At 42.5% G+C, this 14,198-nt stretch overlaps 2 protein-coding genes across 2 annotated transcripts; one reads left to right on the forward strand and one right to left on the reverse strand.

The window, feature by feature from the left end:
* Window positions 1-4,854: 4,854 nt before the first annotated feature.
* Window positions 4,855-6,779, reverse strand: LOC108117684 (G2/mitotic-specific cyclin-A-like). Its single transcript, XM_017230211.1, has one exon. It carries the CDS (start codon window positions 6,534-6,536, stop codon window positions 5,100-5,102), a length of 1,437 nt encoding a protein of 478 aa, XP_017085700.1. The 5' UTR covers window positions 6,537-6,779; the 3' UTR covers window positions 4,855-5,099.
* Window positions 6,780-8,202: 1,423 nt separating this feature from the next.
* Window positions 8,203-8,999, forward strand: LOC108117685. Its single transcript, XM_017230212.1, has 2 exons — window positions 8,203-8,285; window positions 8,348-8,999. Exon 2 carries the CDS (start codon window positions 8,380-8,382, stop codon window positions 8,947-8,949), a length of 570 nt encoding a protein of 189 aa, XP_017085701.1. The 5' UTR covers window positions 8,203-8,285; window positions 8,348-8,379; the 3' UTR covers window positions 8,950-8,999.
* Window positions 9,000-14,198: the final 5,199 nt, after the last annotated feature.

A 14,198-nucleotide genomic window follows, 5' to 3' on the forward strand; every position in this document is an offset into this window, starting at 1 on the left:
GATGAAGACATATGCTAATCTACATCGAAGGTAAGCATCGACAATGGATGGCAATGGCAGGAACCAAATGGGTGGAAAATTCCTTTGTCTTTAATGCATGAGCATTTTCCATCAACTAATGTGAAAGAAACGGGGTGACATTTTAAAAAAGACTTAAAGGCACTTAAAGTTATAGCAAACGAGGATTACCTTAAAACAAATGGAAGGTGCATTATTATTTCAGGAATTAAGTAAACAAAGTTATTTTAATTGTTTTAATGAATGAACCCCTTAAATCATTTTAACCTGATTCGCTTTACAACTCAGTTAAATACATCAATCGCACCCTGAAATTAAACTGTTGCCGAAATTGAAATTCAATCCAAATCGAAGGGCTCCAGGCGCCGAGTTTCGGGGTGAATCTTGGGGGTTGCGATATCCGTTTCCGGTCTGTGTTGTTGTTTGGCCTGCAAGTGTGTTTATTAACTTCATTTGGGCTTAAGCAGCAAAAACGGTTTGCATTTCACTGGGGAGTTCGGATGGAAACTAGGAGAAGGAAAATTCGGTGTGTAAGAGGCGAATTTACGGGACGGCGAAGAAAGCTGAATACGAGTAAGTTTTTGGCGAAACTTTTACCTTTCACTGCACTTTAGCTGCTGCTTTTATCACCCATTTTCTACCCGCTTTTCACCTGTTGTTTTTGCGTTTTATCCACCTGAGCGCCCAAAGCTGTGCTTTAAAAAATTAACTCGAGACGCTGATGATGATGGCGCCGAGGATGAGGATGCGGAGGCGGATGCGGATGAGGAGGATATGGCTCCTTCCAGGACTTTTTATCCTTGGAACTGCGCACTTAATGAGCGTTTAATTGGCTTCATTGTTTACATTGTGGGCGTGTCCGCAGGGGGGGGGGCGGACAGAGTTTGGCTGATTGAATTTCTTGAGGAAACTTTTTAATTACATCCCATTGTTGGTGCAACAAAGCAACAAAGCAAACAATCAAACAAGCAACAACAACACAACACGATAGAAAGTGTTTGAAGGGAAATTCACTGCTCAGTGCGTTTATAAGCGCGTGTGCGATTTTCATTTGCCAAATTGCTCGGGCGGCCATAAAAAATGTAAAAGGGAAAAGGGAAAAAAGGGAATGTAAAATCTGCTACAAAGACAAGATTCCGCCATCCCCTCTGTTTTTCACTCCCCGATTTATTTACAAATGCTGCAGCATTTTATGTGGCCATTAAAATATTTTATTGCTCTTGGCGTAAATTTTAAGCAACAATAAAACGTATAGGAGGCGCCCGACAAAAACCCAAAAACACAGCCACAAAAACGTGAGCCAGCCTCAATAACATCTCAGAAAAACAACATGCCAAATCCGGCAAGAAAAAGAAAGTTCCGCGAAAGGGGGCTAGAAATGGGGACCACAAAATACCCTGCTAAACCGAAATCCTGAATCATTTTTAGGGGGTAAAAATATCTAAGTTTATATTCTTAAGTCAGAGTGAACCTATCATACTCCTAGACTCCTTTCTTAGTTACTTTTTTTGGTTAAATGACACTTATTAGCTCGCCTTAAACTATGCAAATTTGTATTTTAAGTTCACTTTTAGCCACCTTTAAATCTTTTGCAATGTTAGAGGGCCAAATTTCAGTTCCTGTCAAGATTTTGCAGTTACCCTGACATTTTGTAGCGCCCACATTCTTGCCACTGGCCGCGTGGCAAGGCGTTTTCCCAGCGATTTTCCCTTTGCAATTCGGTGAAAATTTAATTTGCATTTGCGCATAAAATGCTGCTACATCACTAGCTGCCATGGGCGTTGGCAGGTTGGTGGGGAAGGAGGGGGCTTGGGAAAGGGGCAGTGTGCCACGCCTGCTAGTTTGACTTACACCTTAAAGACCCCCTCATGTGCGGGTCTCCTTCGGTTCCGGTTTTTCGTTTTTCCAACGCTCCCTCCCCGGCCATATTTATGGCAGCAGCTGTTCAGCTGTTCGGGAAAATGTTGAAAAAATATGGGGGGCAAAAATGAGAGGGGGCGGTACTCCGCCCATGTTACGCATACAAATGGCAGCCAATTGATTTACTTGTGCTGGCAGTCATTTGTTCTGCCACCCTCCCTACTCTTGCCATGCCAAAGGAAGCCGCTTAAATTTTACTATTGGAAAATGGAAATCATCGTGAAAAACTGGGTCTGCGTTTTATGACAGTCCCTGTATATTATGTTTATGAAGCCCCGGAATCAAAAATCGCTGGAATCGGCCGGGAAAAACAAACATCAACTCATCCCGATTTCTCTTCAATTAAATATCGAGTTATTATTAAATTTGTACTTAATTTCATTTGGCGGAAACCATTTTAAATGCGTTTTAATTTGTTTTCGCTTTATTTGTTTAATAATTCTATTTAATTTGGCGGAAGGCCGGCGATGGGAAAAAACCAAGCAGGATTTTTCCCCTGTTTTTTTTCCGTTTAATATTGAGCAATGAAAAGTGTCTATTGAAAAAATGTCTGTGTGAAAATGTGCAATATGCAAACGAAAGTCCCTCGCTCCTCGCACCTGTTTATGCAGCCAATAAAGGTCTACCTGGCTGTGTGTTTATGCAGCAATAACTGTAAATGACAAACAAATGCGCACGTTAAAATCGTTGATTAAAATCAGCATAAACACACACAGGACAAAGGCTAAAATGCCAACAGGCGGTCGTGAGAGAGGGGAGAGGAGGGGGAAACCGGGGAAGGCGGCAAAAATTGTAAACCACAAAAGCAAACAATCGACGCGGAGATACCCTGGAAATGCTCTAGTTAAGTTTAAGTAAGTAAAAAATATGAAAAGGCACTTAGTGAACTTGCGATGTTAGTGGGATCGAAGGAGTGTCGGTTCCAGTGCCTGTAAAACCTCTTAATTTAATATAAGTCGAGTAAGCATGGCCTAATTGGGTAAAATAAAAATAAATAACATATTCTAACTCAGAATATGACTATTTTCATTAAAGTAGAAACAAACAATAATATTTTCAACATGATCTTTCAAAGCATTTCAAATCCCTATGAAGTAGACTTAGAGAGTAGAGGGCTACGTTAGAAAAGTTTTCATAGATCGAAAGTCATGGCAAAATCCATTCGATGTTTGTGTAATAAGAAAGCCTGTTTTGGGGACAAGAGTATAGATATTTCTGTATTCCAATGGTATAGGAACAGGATGGTAAGTAATATCTTTCAGTTTTCAAGACGACCAATATTTGTTGTTAAAAAATCAATCTGCTCTTCTCTCTCTATCAACCCTTGCTTGGTATGTTGTAAAAATATATTTAATACTTATTACTTCTTTTAATTTTATTGCCAATCTATACGCTCTACAGATCAAAGGGTATGCCAAACAGGCAGGGCAAAGCCGAAGAGATGGCGTGCAAAGTGGGCGGCGGCAGCAGGACATTCTGCCAAAAGGGATCCATGCAGTGCGTCATTTATGCGGGCCTATGAACGAGGTTTTCCAGGGGGAGGGGGAGGCATTTCAGTTGGTCCTTTACAGGTAAATAAGTTGCACTTTAAAGCAAACAAGCCCCAAAAGCAGTTCTGCCCCTCCTCCATTTCCAGCCCACGCCCCCGTGTGGCACCCCATCACCGACATACCCACATACCGACATCAGCCAAACAAAATGGCTTCTGTCGCCGGCTCACATGACTATGTGTGTGTGTGTGTTTGAGTGTGTTCGAGTGTCCTGCACGGACTGCTAGTTACAGAGCCTGTAAATGTCATTGGCAGACACAGACGAAAATATTTTAATAACTACTCGCATTCGTTCTGCTCCGGCAAATGTTTTCATTAGCTGGAAAAACAGAAAAAACAGGGAAAATATATATGTATATGAAGGAGCAGCGTCGACTATAACTGCAGAGCAAAAGGAAAACAAAAGCCAAATGAATGGAAAGTCCTGGGAAAGCCAGTCAATTAAGCTGAAGAGAGCGGCGGTGTCCTCGAGTAATTCCACAAATAATTGCACGACTTTAAGCCCAAGAAAAACAGAATCCTGCATTTCTAACAGTTTCTGTCATAACGACCAGCCAGACGGGGCTTTCCTTATTGATCTCCGGGGAGTCGTATGGCACGATGAACATGTCGGCAATTGGAAATGCTTGACTTGGAAAACTTGAAAGGAATTTGCATAAGAACGCAGTTCTCGAATACTTTTGGCACTTGCTAAAACTGACTTGCAATTTGTCAGGTAAAAAGCAGTCAGAAATGTTTTTAAAGAACAATATTAGGCATATGTTGAAGGCTTATCGACTAATTATGATTCACTAATAGGAACTATTTAAACTGGAAGATTTAAACATTTGGTCACTAACAGCCCCCAATATTCTCCGACTACTATTTTATAGAGTCACATAACTTTAGCTTTCTTATATTTTCTTAGAATATTGCAAAGTGTTGAAAAGTTTATACTACGTAGAAGGCATATATATTCTTGATTATGACCTCCGCTTAATATAATTTCACCTCGCACACCTCGTTGTTTCACCTCGTTGAAGTACGTTTGGATCGTTGATTGTGATACCTTTATCTTTTTGAAACCTCTTAACGTACCTCTTGTTCATAAACAATAACTAGGGAATCTTCTTAAATCATCTGTGTCACAACTTACTAAAGCAATTATTAAGCCCATTCCATGTAAGGATTCATAGAACCTTCAAGGACTAATAGTTAGCTTATAAATATGTTTAGGTAAAATAATTATCCGTACAAGCTGTTCGTACTAAAGACACATTTTACACATATTACTCAATTTATAAATACATAAAAATACAAAGAAGAAACGATTTATGAAACGTAACGTAATATATAAAAGATCCAAAAGCCGGATGAGTTTCTCGATTTCGTTTAGCTCCTTGTACTGCGGTTAGTTTTCTGAGACTGCCGGTGAATGCTGGTGTGAAAAGTTAACGTAGTTAGTTGGCCTTCAACCTTTCATATGGCATACATATGTCCAGTGCGTTCTACGGGAGCTTGCCAAAACGACCAACCAACCAATGCCGAGCTATGATACAATTTGTGAGGTGTCACCGAACTGCTACTCCTCCTTTACGTACATTTAAAACGAAAACTGCGAAATAGGACAAACTAAAATTCCATGGCGTTAGATTTAGAATTCTTGACCAGCTGCTGGTGTTTCTCGTTTTGCTTGGTGTCGTAAGCTTGGCAGAGCTGATCAAAGTCGTCCTGGGTCATCTCAATAGATTCGATCATAGCAACCTTCTTGTACTTGTCCCCATGGTACTTTTTCCGCATGGCCTGAGTGTTAAGCTCCTTGGCCGTTTTGTGGGTGTGACACAGCTGCAAGACAACGGTTTTCAGGTCCTCCAGCTGGTAGGTGGTGATCTCCTCCAGTTGTGCCGTCCACATCTCCATGCCTAGAACATGACGCGCCAATGCCAGCGAAGCAGACGACATCAGTGAGGGCAAGTATTGCAAGTAGGTTTCTCCCTCCATTAGCGACAGTTCAGATATGTACAGGGCCAAAAACTTAAGCCTCTCGGGCATGTCGCACAGCGCTGCGAACGTGTTGATAAAGACATAGGCAGTCGGCGTGGACAGATCGAAGCAGAGATTCTTCAGGATGACCTGCTCCATACGCAGCACCTGCGCCTTGGTGTAGCTGCCGTCAGTAAGGAAGACCAACTCATCCACCTTCGGGGGATAGTTCTCCTCGTACTTAGCGGCAATACACATGGCTGCTATGCCCACCAACTTCAACTTGGAGCGCACCACCGCCATCAGACTCAAGAAACGATCCAAATAAAAGACGGAAAGGTACAGCGTCTCCGTGTCCAGGTTATACGTCACAGAAACCTCTACGAGCCAGTCAATCAGGATGGACCGCATATTGTGATTGATGTCCATCTGCCTACGCATATACATTGGCTTCGGGCGATGTTTCTTCTCGGTCAGCCTGAAGTTTTCCAGTATATCCATCTGGTACTGGACCACTTCGAAGAACCGCTGGCGTTCATTCCGCGGCGGCGACTCCTTTACTTGCCCACCTGGCGTGGCACCCGTGTTCTGGTCACTACTATTATTCGACTGAATGACACCGAGAATGGAACGGTCTATGGACATAGGTGATAGGACATCCGTTACGGACATGGGCGTGGAATTCAGGTCGTAGGCCACCACCACATTTTCCACCGCATCAAATCTAATGGCAGCCTTATCGGCTACAGATGCCTTCGATTTCCCAGATGGTACAACCTGGGTGTCGCAGTTATCCTCGTATACGGAAAAGGTCTTAAACTGCTCCACCACCGGTACCACATTTTCATCGTAATAGTGGTTATGTACGTCACTGAAGAGTTGCTCTTTCCGGGATGGACGCGGCACATAGTTGGTGTTGTTGTTGTTGTCATTGAGTACGGAGAAGTCTGCCCGCGGCGCAAGCGCATTCTTCCCCGATTTGCCTATTACGGCCGGCGGTTGCTTGGCGTTTTTGACTCCGGCCGTAATCAAGTTAACCGGATTCTCCTTGTTGCTCATATCTTGGGGGATATTGAAAGTGGTCATCTCGTGTTCCTCTGTTTATTTCTTTCTTCGCCTTGTAAAATGGAATCTGCTTCTTATCTTCTCTTTGTTTTTCTCTTTCGCCAAGCGTCGCTGTTAATAAACAGTAATTCGTTTCTTCGCCTTGTAAGATGGAGTCTGCTTCTGATCTCCTCTTTGTTTTTCTCTTTCGCCAAGCGTCGCTGTTTTTGGTGTTACTGTGGCTTTGTGCTGCTTTCTATTGCTCGACGCTACGCCGACGCGACAACGCACACTTATGACGAATTAACGCAGGCAAATTCTATCATGAACAAACTGACGTTTAAATCACACGCTCACTTTGACTTAACTCATATTCACTGTTTACGTGTTTGGGGTAGACCCTGGTTCGAAAGCAAGGCGAACTTTATAGCCCTGACACACATCTGAAGAAGTGCTGATTCCGTCTAAAGGCCCCCCCATTAGACCCCACTAAATGGCTTGACCAATTTCATTAACCCCTCTTAGCTGAAATTTCTCTAAAACTGCGCGGTGTGGGCGATAAGCGGTTAACTGGCAGTGGTGGCGGACAACATTGTTATTATTTTTAAAAGCGATTTTCGCAACCGGCACGCAGCTGGGCTCGTTAAAAGCACAAACAACGGAACAACGAAACAACGAAAGGAGGCATTGGTAAAGGGTGGGGGCGGAAAAGCATGGATGGTAGGCGGTGGGTTGGATGAGGACATCCCACACTCACACACACATACGGACATGGAAAACAGTTAGCCCCGCGGTGTATACACATAAGTCATTTATTGAAAATCCACTGCAGCAGGAAAAGCTGGAAAAACAGGAACGGTAGGAATGGCGGGAGGAGCAGGAAAAGCAGGAAAAGCGACGGCAACGGCTGCCGTCCAAAGTATGACAAACAATAGCCAAATGGGTTTTTCCTACAACAACAATTTTTCAATATGCTCCAACCAAAATGACCAAAAAGAGCCTCTCCCTCCGCAACCTCATCCCTGAAAACTGGAAACCGAGCCCGAAAAATACCCGGAAAAGGGTAGCACATCGGCTTGGGGGGTGACGCAATTCCCCATTATTGTTTGCATACCCAGTAAAGGGGGAAGTCGCAGGGTATCTTCACTTTATCATAATGAAATATGTGACTTTTTAACTGAAGACTCATTATACTTTACGGAGAAGTTCTACAATAGTTTTTCCTATATGGTAAGATTATTCATTAGAGTCGATATACTCAATCTTATCGTTCAGTTTCCAAGTAAAACTATTCAAGGACGAAGCTTTACTAGATGTCTTAATTCTACTTCTCTTAGACAACTATCGATAATCGATATGATTATGATTATTAACCATAATCATAGTATTTTCAGGGTACTCAAATAGTATTTTCTTGCAAAGCCCCGATAAGCATCAATAGGTCTTTCTCCTAGAGCTGGAAGCAATCGATGTTTGGGACCATCGATGTTTTCAGATAAAGCATAAAAATATAAATTAACCACTTCATCTAGTTTCTTATTTTTAGCTCTGTAACTGCAACGAATTCCGTTTTTTATTTGAGATCACGTGTTTTTTTTTGCCCAGCTCCTACAATAAACACCACCGATGTTCACTACACATCAAAATATCATAAAGTAAAAGTAGTGGCCAAAAACAATCGATGTTTAGAAAAGCAAAGAAACATCGATAGTGCTTTTGTTTTCCAGCTCTACGGCTCTGACAGCTTCGCATATGGGTTTCCCATATTTTTTATTCTTCTCGGAGTAACTGGTTAGTTTTTCAGAAATATTATTCAAAAATCAAAGAACTTATTATTTTTTAAAGTTACATAGCCGGACTGAAAGCCCAGAAAGCATCTGAGAAAATGAAGCCGAAAGCTGCAAGCGACAAAGACAAGACTTCCGCTAATCTCGCTGGGACTAAGAAGAGGAAGACTGCGGCTATAAACAGGAATACCCGCAATGTAGACACCAATAACGGAGAGAAGCAGAAGGGCGCATCGGTGGTGGCCTCCGAGGGAAATGAACTGCAGAAGAAACTGGACATTCAGATGGCCTTATCGGAGGAGCTTCAGGAGAAAGTCGCGCTAATGGAGCAGGAAAAAGAAGAGATTCTAAAGGAGAACAAGGCCCTCGTGGAGAAAAAAAATGTGTTGTCCCGAGCAAGTATCAAGCTAACAAATATTCGCAATGCCAATATGTGTGGTATTTGCGCTGCGCCAATCGATGCAGAGGGCGAACACCGTATGGTGGCCATGAAGTGTGGCCATATTTTCGGGGACAACTGCATTCGCCGCCGCTGGGGGGACCGTCTGGATTGTATCCACTGCATGAAGATAACTTGGCGTCACGAGCTTCGCTACATCTATGGCCTTACTGCCCTGTGCCATCGTTCAAGATATTCGGCCTTCGAAGATTTAAGTGATGAGGATTAAGGGATTCTACAAGATTCTCCAATAAACCGATTCAATGAGCAAAATTAAAACTTTGTTCGTTTTAAACTTGCACTCTGCCTTTCTGATAGAAAGGGATTTGATTTAGGATTTCAGTTTTTTAAAAACCAAATTTGTCTTATGGCTGTCATAGGAATGGTTAGAAAATTAATAGATTGTCTATACTTGTCCACATATTTGCAAAGGCCAAGAACTTGAGAAAAAGTTTGTTTTAGGCGTGGAATTGGCAACCAATTTTGAAATTTACACTTGCATAGTCTTTTCAGATGTTTATAGTAATTATTTTTAAATATCTTAAAAATATAGAGTTGGTAACTAAAAACAGGTAAAAGCCAATCTTATTCGAGAAGTAAAAAGTATCATAAAATGTACATTTCTTGGAATTAAGTTTATATATGTTGAAAGACCTTCAACGTGCTATTTCCAGTATATATTAAAGGGTATTTTCTGCTCGAATTATCGCTCTATCATTTAGCCCTACTTGCCATTATTGCGCATTGTGTGGAGCTGCAGCAGCTTCTGCTCGTCCTGCCTGATCCTGTGTTCCTTCTTCCGACGGCTTTTCCCTCCCATTAAACCACCCTACACCCACCAACATTTCCCCACACGCCCACTCGCAGGATGGCCAAGGCTAAGAACATTCATAGGTCGATTGTCGCTGCCATTAAGTGTGCATAAATGTGACAAGAACAACAATAAAAAGGATAACAACTGGCAAGGATGTGGAGTCAGGGTCAGGTCGTTCCCCACATGCCCTTTCTTTGGCATTTGCTTGATTATAAATCTGTTTTTGATAAATAAATTGTATTTTATCGCCATCATTTCCAAGTACGTTTCTCCACACTTATAATAAACTTGGCCCAAATGTTAGCCAGCAATGTAAGTAAAAAAAAGTTAATGCGAGGCGATATATAGCATACAACATAATAATTGCCTTGCTGAATATTGTTTTTAAAAAATATAAAAATATAAAAAATAGCAAATAGCCTACCAAAGGCTTAAATCTGCTGCCACGGATTGGAAATAAGCTCGAACTGCAGCGCGTTCGCTGGATTGTTTGCATTTGTTTATTTGCCGCTGCTGCAGGATGCCAGCTGGTGCCCAGACACCAGTTTCAAATATTCAGGAGCGGACGAGTGGACGAGTGGATGGGCAGATGGGCGGATGGGCGGATGGGCGGATGGGCGGATGGGCGGATGGGCGGAGTGGTGACCGGCAAGCCGAAACCTTTAAATAAAAATTGTCAGAAAATAAATTTTAATTTGTGACATTGGCCATGGGGCTGGCGAAAATGGATTGAACGATTCGATGGCCAGGAGGTTGGCCCGAGGATGGACTGGGCAGTTAACAAAAGGACGAAAAAGGACATAAAAGTGGAGGAAACACTGCAACGGCCATCAAGGCTAACGATATTGTGACAGGTTATCGATATTGTCGCAAACTCGAATGGCTGACAATCGAGTGGTGCTCTGGAATTGGTCAATTACTTAACTGCCAGGGAAATCGGTTCGGTTCTTGATTGCAATTCTGTAGTGTACTCGTAGTCGCATTCGCCCTTGATTGTTGTGTAGTTGCCGTTTGTCGAGATATATCTATGGTGCATATATATATTTTTTGCTGATTGTGCAGATTTTAAACGAAGGTCTCCCCCGTTTTTATTTTCGAAAGTTTGCCCAGGCTCAGATGACGTGGGAATTTAAATGTTCTTAAAACACAAATCCTTGAAAATGGCAAATGGTGAATAATGATCTCAGAAAACAGTACCAATGCCGAGAGTGGCCTCAAGTGGCTTTCCAACTGAGAGGAATATACATTGGTAGTTGGAATAAATTCCAGACCCTTTTTCCCTATATTGTCTATTGAAAAACTTGGTATTCCACTCTTGACTGCGGGAAAATTCGTTAGCCTCGGGGGCGGGGAATCGGTTGAAAATTAAACATAATCATGTGCAACATAAATATGCAAGTGGAGTGCGGCTCGCCGTTTGGGTCTCCACACCCCTCGCCGTGCTATTGATATTTGGCCAGAAGTAGGAGGATTTGGAAGGAGCAGAAACAGGAGCAGGAGCAGGAGTCACTGAAGTCGCAGAAGCCACCGAAGCAGCAGCGACTGGCAAAGTTTGCATAGCAAACAATGTGCACTTCTGGCAGCACACCCTATATATATATATATGTATATGTATGTATATACACCCTATATATGTGTAAACACCCCACCCATGCCATAGATGGCACACCATCTACACACAGCCTGTTCGTTAGAGTGGCAAATCAAACAGTCCCCCACATCACCCGATGAATATGTTTATGCCAGTTGGCATTGCAATAACTTCATAAATATGCAGTGCGGACTGCAAACTGCAGACGGCAGTCGGTAGACGACGAGAAGCGGACGAGAAGCGCCAGAATGCAGCAGTCGAAGCTGCTGAATTTAAATTCAAACTGCGGCAACAAAGTCCGATTTAATGCCGGCCAAGGCAGAACAATGCAATTATGAATCGGCTGTCAATTAAATGGCAAATTTACAGCACTTCAAGTGCATTGGCAGCCGAAAAGCGGGAAGGATGCTGTAGCTGAAGCTGCTGCTGATGCTAGTACTTCGATAACCGAATGGAATAAGCATGGAATAAAATCATATAAAATATCAATAAAGCACACAAATTTATTGCAGAAACATACACGGGAAGAGCGAGCAGTTGAGCATCCTGCAGGATCCTCTTACTGCAGCCTCTTCTTTTCCGCTTCTCGTTTGTTAATACCCTTCCAAAACTCGGCCTCGTTTCCATTACAAGTTGGCTAATCTATGTTCTTACCTAATTTATTTAAATTGTTATAGTATTATCTGAGTGGGATCTGATAACATACATGTTAATTTACATCCATAAGCAAGTTAACTGGAAATTCATTTGGAAGTATCAACTCCTGATTCTTACAATAAATATTCCCTTACTTAGCTATATTTAAAATTCTCATATAGTCCTTCTATAGTTTATAAGAAGGCATTACTAGAATGATTTTTAAATATTTTCTTAATTTGCCTTCTTTGGCCATTAGTCGGAGAAATACACAGCTTAACTTTTGAGAATGATTTTGAACTTGATTAGGGTATACCCAGCTTCGCTCCTTGCCATGGGCATCCTTTTATTTGCGGTGGAGTGTGTGAGTGTTGGAAAATACTCGTAAATAAAATACTCTCCATGTCTCTGCCCCTTCTGCCCACCTCCTCGAAATCTCTCCCCGCCGCCACCGATGGGCCAGCGGCAAAACGATGACGAGCTGACGATGTCGTTGTAAATACCATAAAGAAAATCGTTGCCGACGTGCGGTGTCCGTGTCCGTGTGTCCTGCGAGTTCTGCCATTGTGAGGGTGTGTGTGTGTGTGTGAGTGAGTGCAAGTGTGAGTGAGTGAATGTGCTGCTGTCTGGAAGGAGCTGGCCAGAAAGGAGCAACAGCAGCCAGCCAGCCAGCAGGCAGGAAGCCCTGCGAAATGTTATTTATTGGAATTGTGTAATAAATGTGACCGAAAGTGCACTCGACGTAAACGAAATGTTGCATGCCACATCCCCGCATCCTTCGTGGGGCTTCCTTGGGCTCTCCATTGCATTAGGAGCCGCCAAATGATGTAAATGAAGGTGGACCAGCGGCCAGGACATATGTGCATCCGAATGACCATTATCCATTATCCTTTTCCACGTGCTTGCGGGCTTTCAGGGAAATAAGACCAGGGGGTCGGATGACAGGACATCTTCCCCGGCCAGAGATCTTCATTATCCTACGGTTTCCATTACTATTTGGCTCAAACTCAGAATGCATGTCAAGAAAAAGTCCTTTTGATGGGAAAGAACTCTTCTTTCGTTTCTTACCACAAAAATAACATCCAATTTCTTATCAATGTAAATCAAATTTAAAGATAAAAAACACTCTTTACTACCTACTTTATCAGTGCCTTATCCTGCTACGAAGTAGGTTTCTACCATTCCCCATCCTCCATTTAATTCCGTGAAAATAAAATACTACCCCCATCAATCAATCAATACGTGCTGATGTAAGCAAATAATCCAGTACAAAATTGAGACGTCACGCGTGATTACCGAACGTAGTCGCAGGACATTCCCCGAGGACCTGCCACAGGCTGTGTGTGTGGCACACACCATTTCGCATGATCGGCCGACAGATTGGGAGTTATGCACGCTTATGGCTACGTGATCGCCCAGCTAGCAGGGCCAACTTAGTAGTGCGACTCCTCGCAATTTGTGTCGGGGCATTTGCATCTGCATATATCCACATCCATATCCGCATCCGAGCCACAAAACACTCGACATAACCAGTCGACCCTTGGCTTTAAAGGCCACCCACACCCACTGCTGTGCATTTGGCTAGAGACTAGCTAAAGGGAGATTTGTATGTAGCCATAATATGGGAAATGCTTTTTGCATATTTCGTCTGAAGTTTTCACATCAAATAGGATAATTTCTTAAGAACGACTTAGAATGCTGAACTATTCGACTTATTTGGGACAGTCTTTACTTAATTTACTCGAAGGTTACAAGGAATTATGAATACTTTTTAATGTTAAAATCATTCAGCGCTTTGTTAACAATTTTACACATTTTTGTTAGCATTTTAATGGCGTTTATATGGCGGTCATAAAACTGTCAACCATTCCAATGACTTTGAAACAAAATAAACTTTATATCTACGTAAAAGAGTTTAAAGGAAGCTGTTAAATATCCTTTCTTTTATATATCTCTTCTATATATAGCTCCAGCTTAAACTTAGCTCAAATGAAATCATAATAAATATTTTATTTGAAACGAGAAACGGCCTGTTTGGGCGCTTTTCCTAATTTATAGTTGGCAGCACTGGGCCCTCCTGCTGGCACCCCGCTTGTCCAGCTGCCTTGGCAAATCCAAACCCCTTCTCCCGCCCTTACCTTTTCCCCTACCCCACCTGCACTGTCTGCGGCACACACACATGGCACCTTTGCTTTGTCCCGAAAATTTCCATCGATTTGATTTATATGCAAAATATTTAAATTTTATTGCCAGTTTGCATATGGGCCAGACAAACGGACAACGGACAAGCGGACGGACAGGCGGACAGGCGGACAGGGAGACTGGCGGAGAGTCAGGACCCAGGAGGCTTAAGTGAGATCGATAGTTATAGTTTGGAAATCACACACCCACACACACGGCCACATACGAGAAAAGTCGGAAAAACAGCTGAGGCTGT

The sequence above is a fragment of the Drosophila eugracilis genome, unplaced genomic scaffold (assembly GCF_018153835.1).
Source record: "Drosophila eugracilis isolate 14026-0451.02 unplaced genomic scaffold, ASM1815383v1 contig_649, whole genome shotgun sequence".
Taxonomy (NCBI): Eukaryota; Metazoa; Arthropoda; class Insecta; order Diptera; family Drosophilidae; genus Drosophila; species Drosophila eugracilis.

What these genes read in the sequence shown, in the direction of transcription:
- LOC108117685 (XM_017230212.1), top strand. Translation starts at nt 8,380, where the DNA reads ATGAAGCCGAAAGCTGCAAGCGACAAAGACAAGACTTCCGCTAATCTC.
- LOC108117684 (XM_017230211.1), bottom strand. Translation starts at nt 6,536, where the DNA reads ATGACCACTTTCAATATCCCCCAAGATATGAGCAACAAGGAGAATCCG.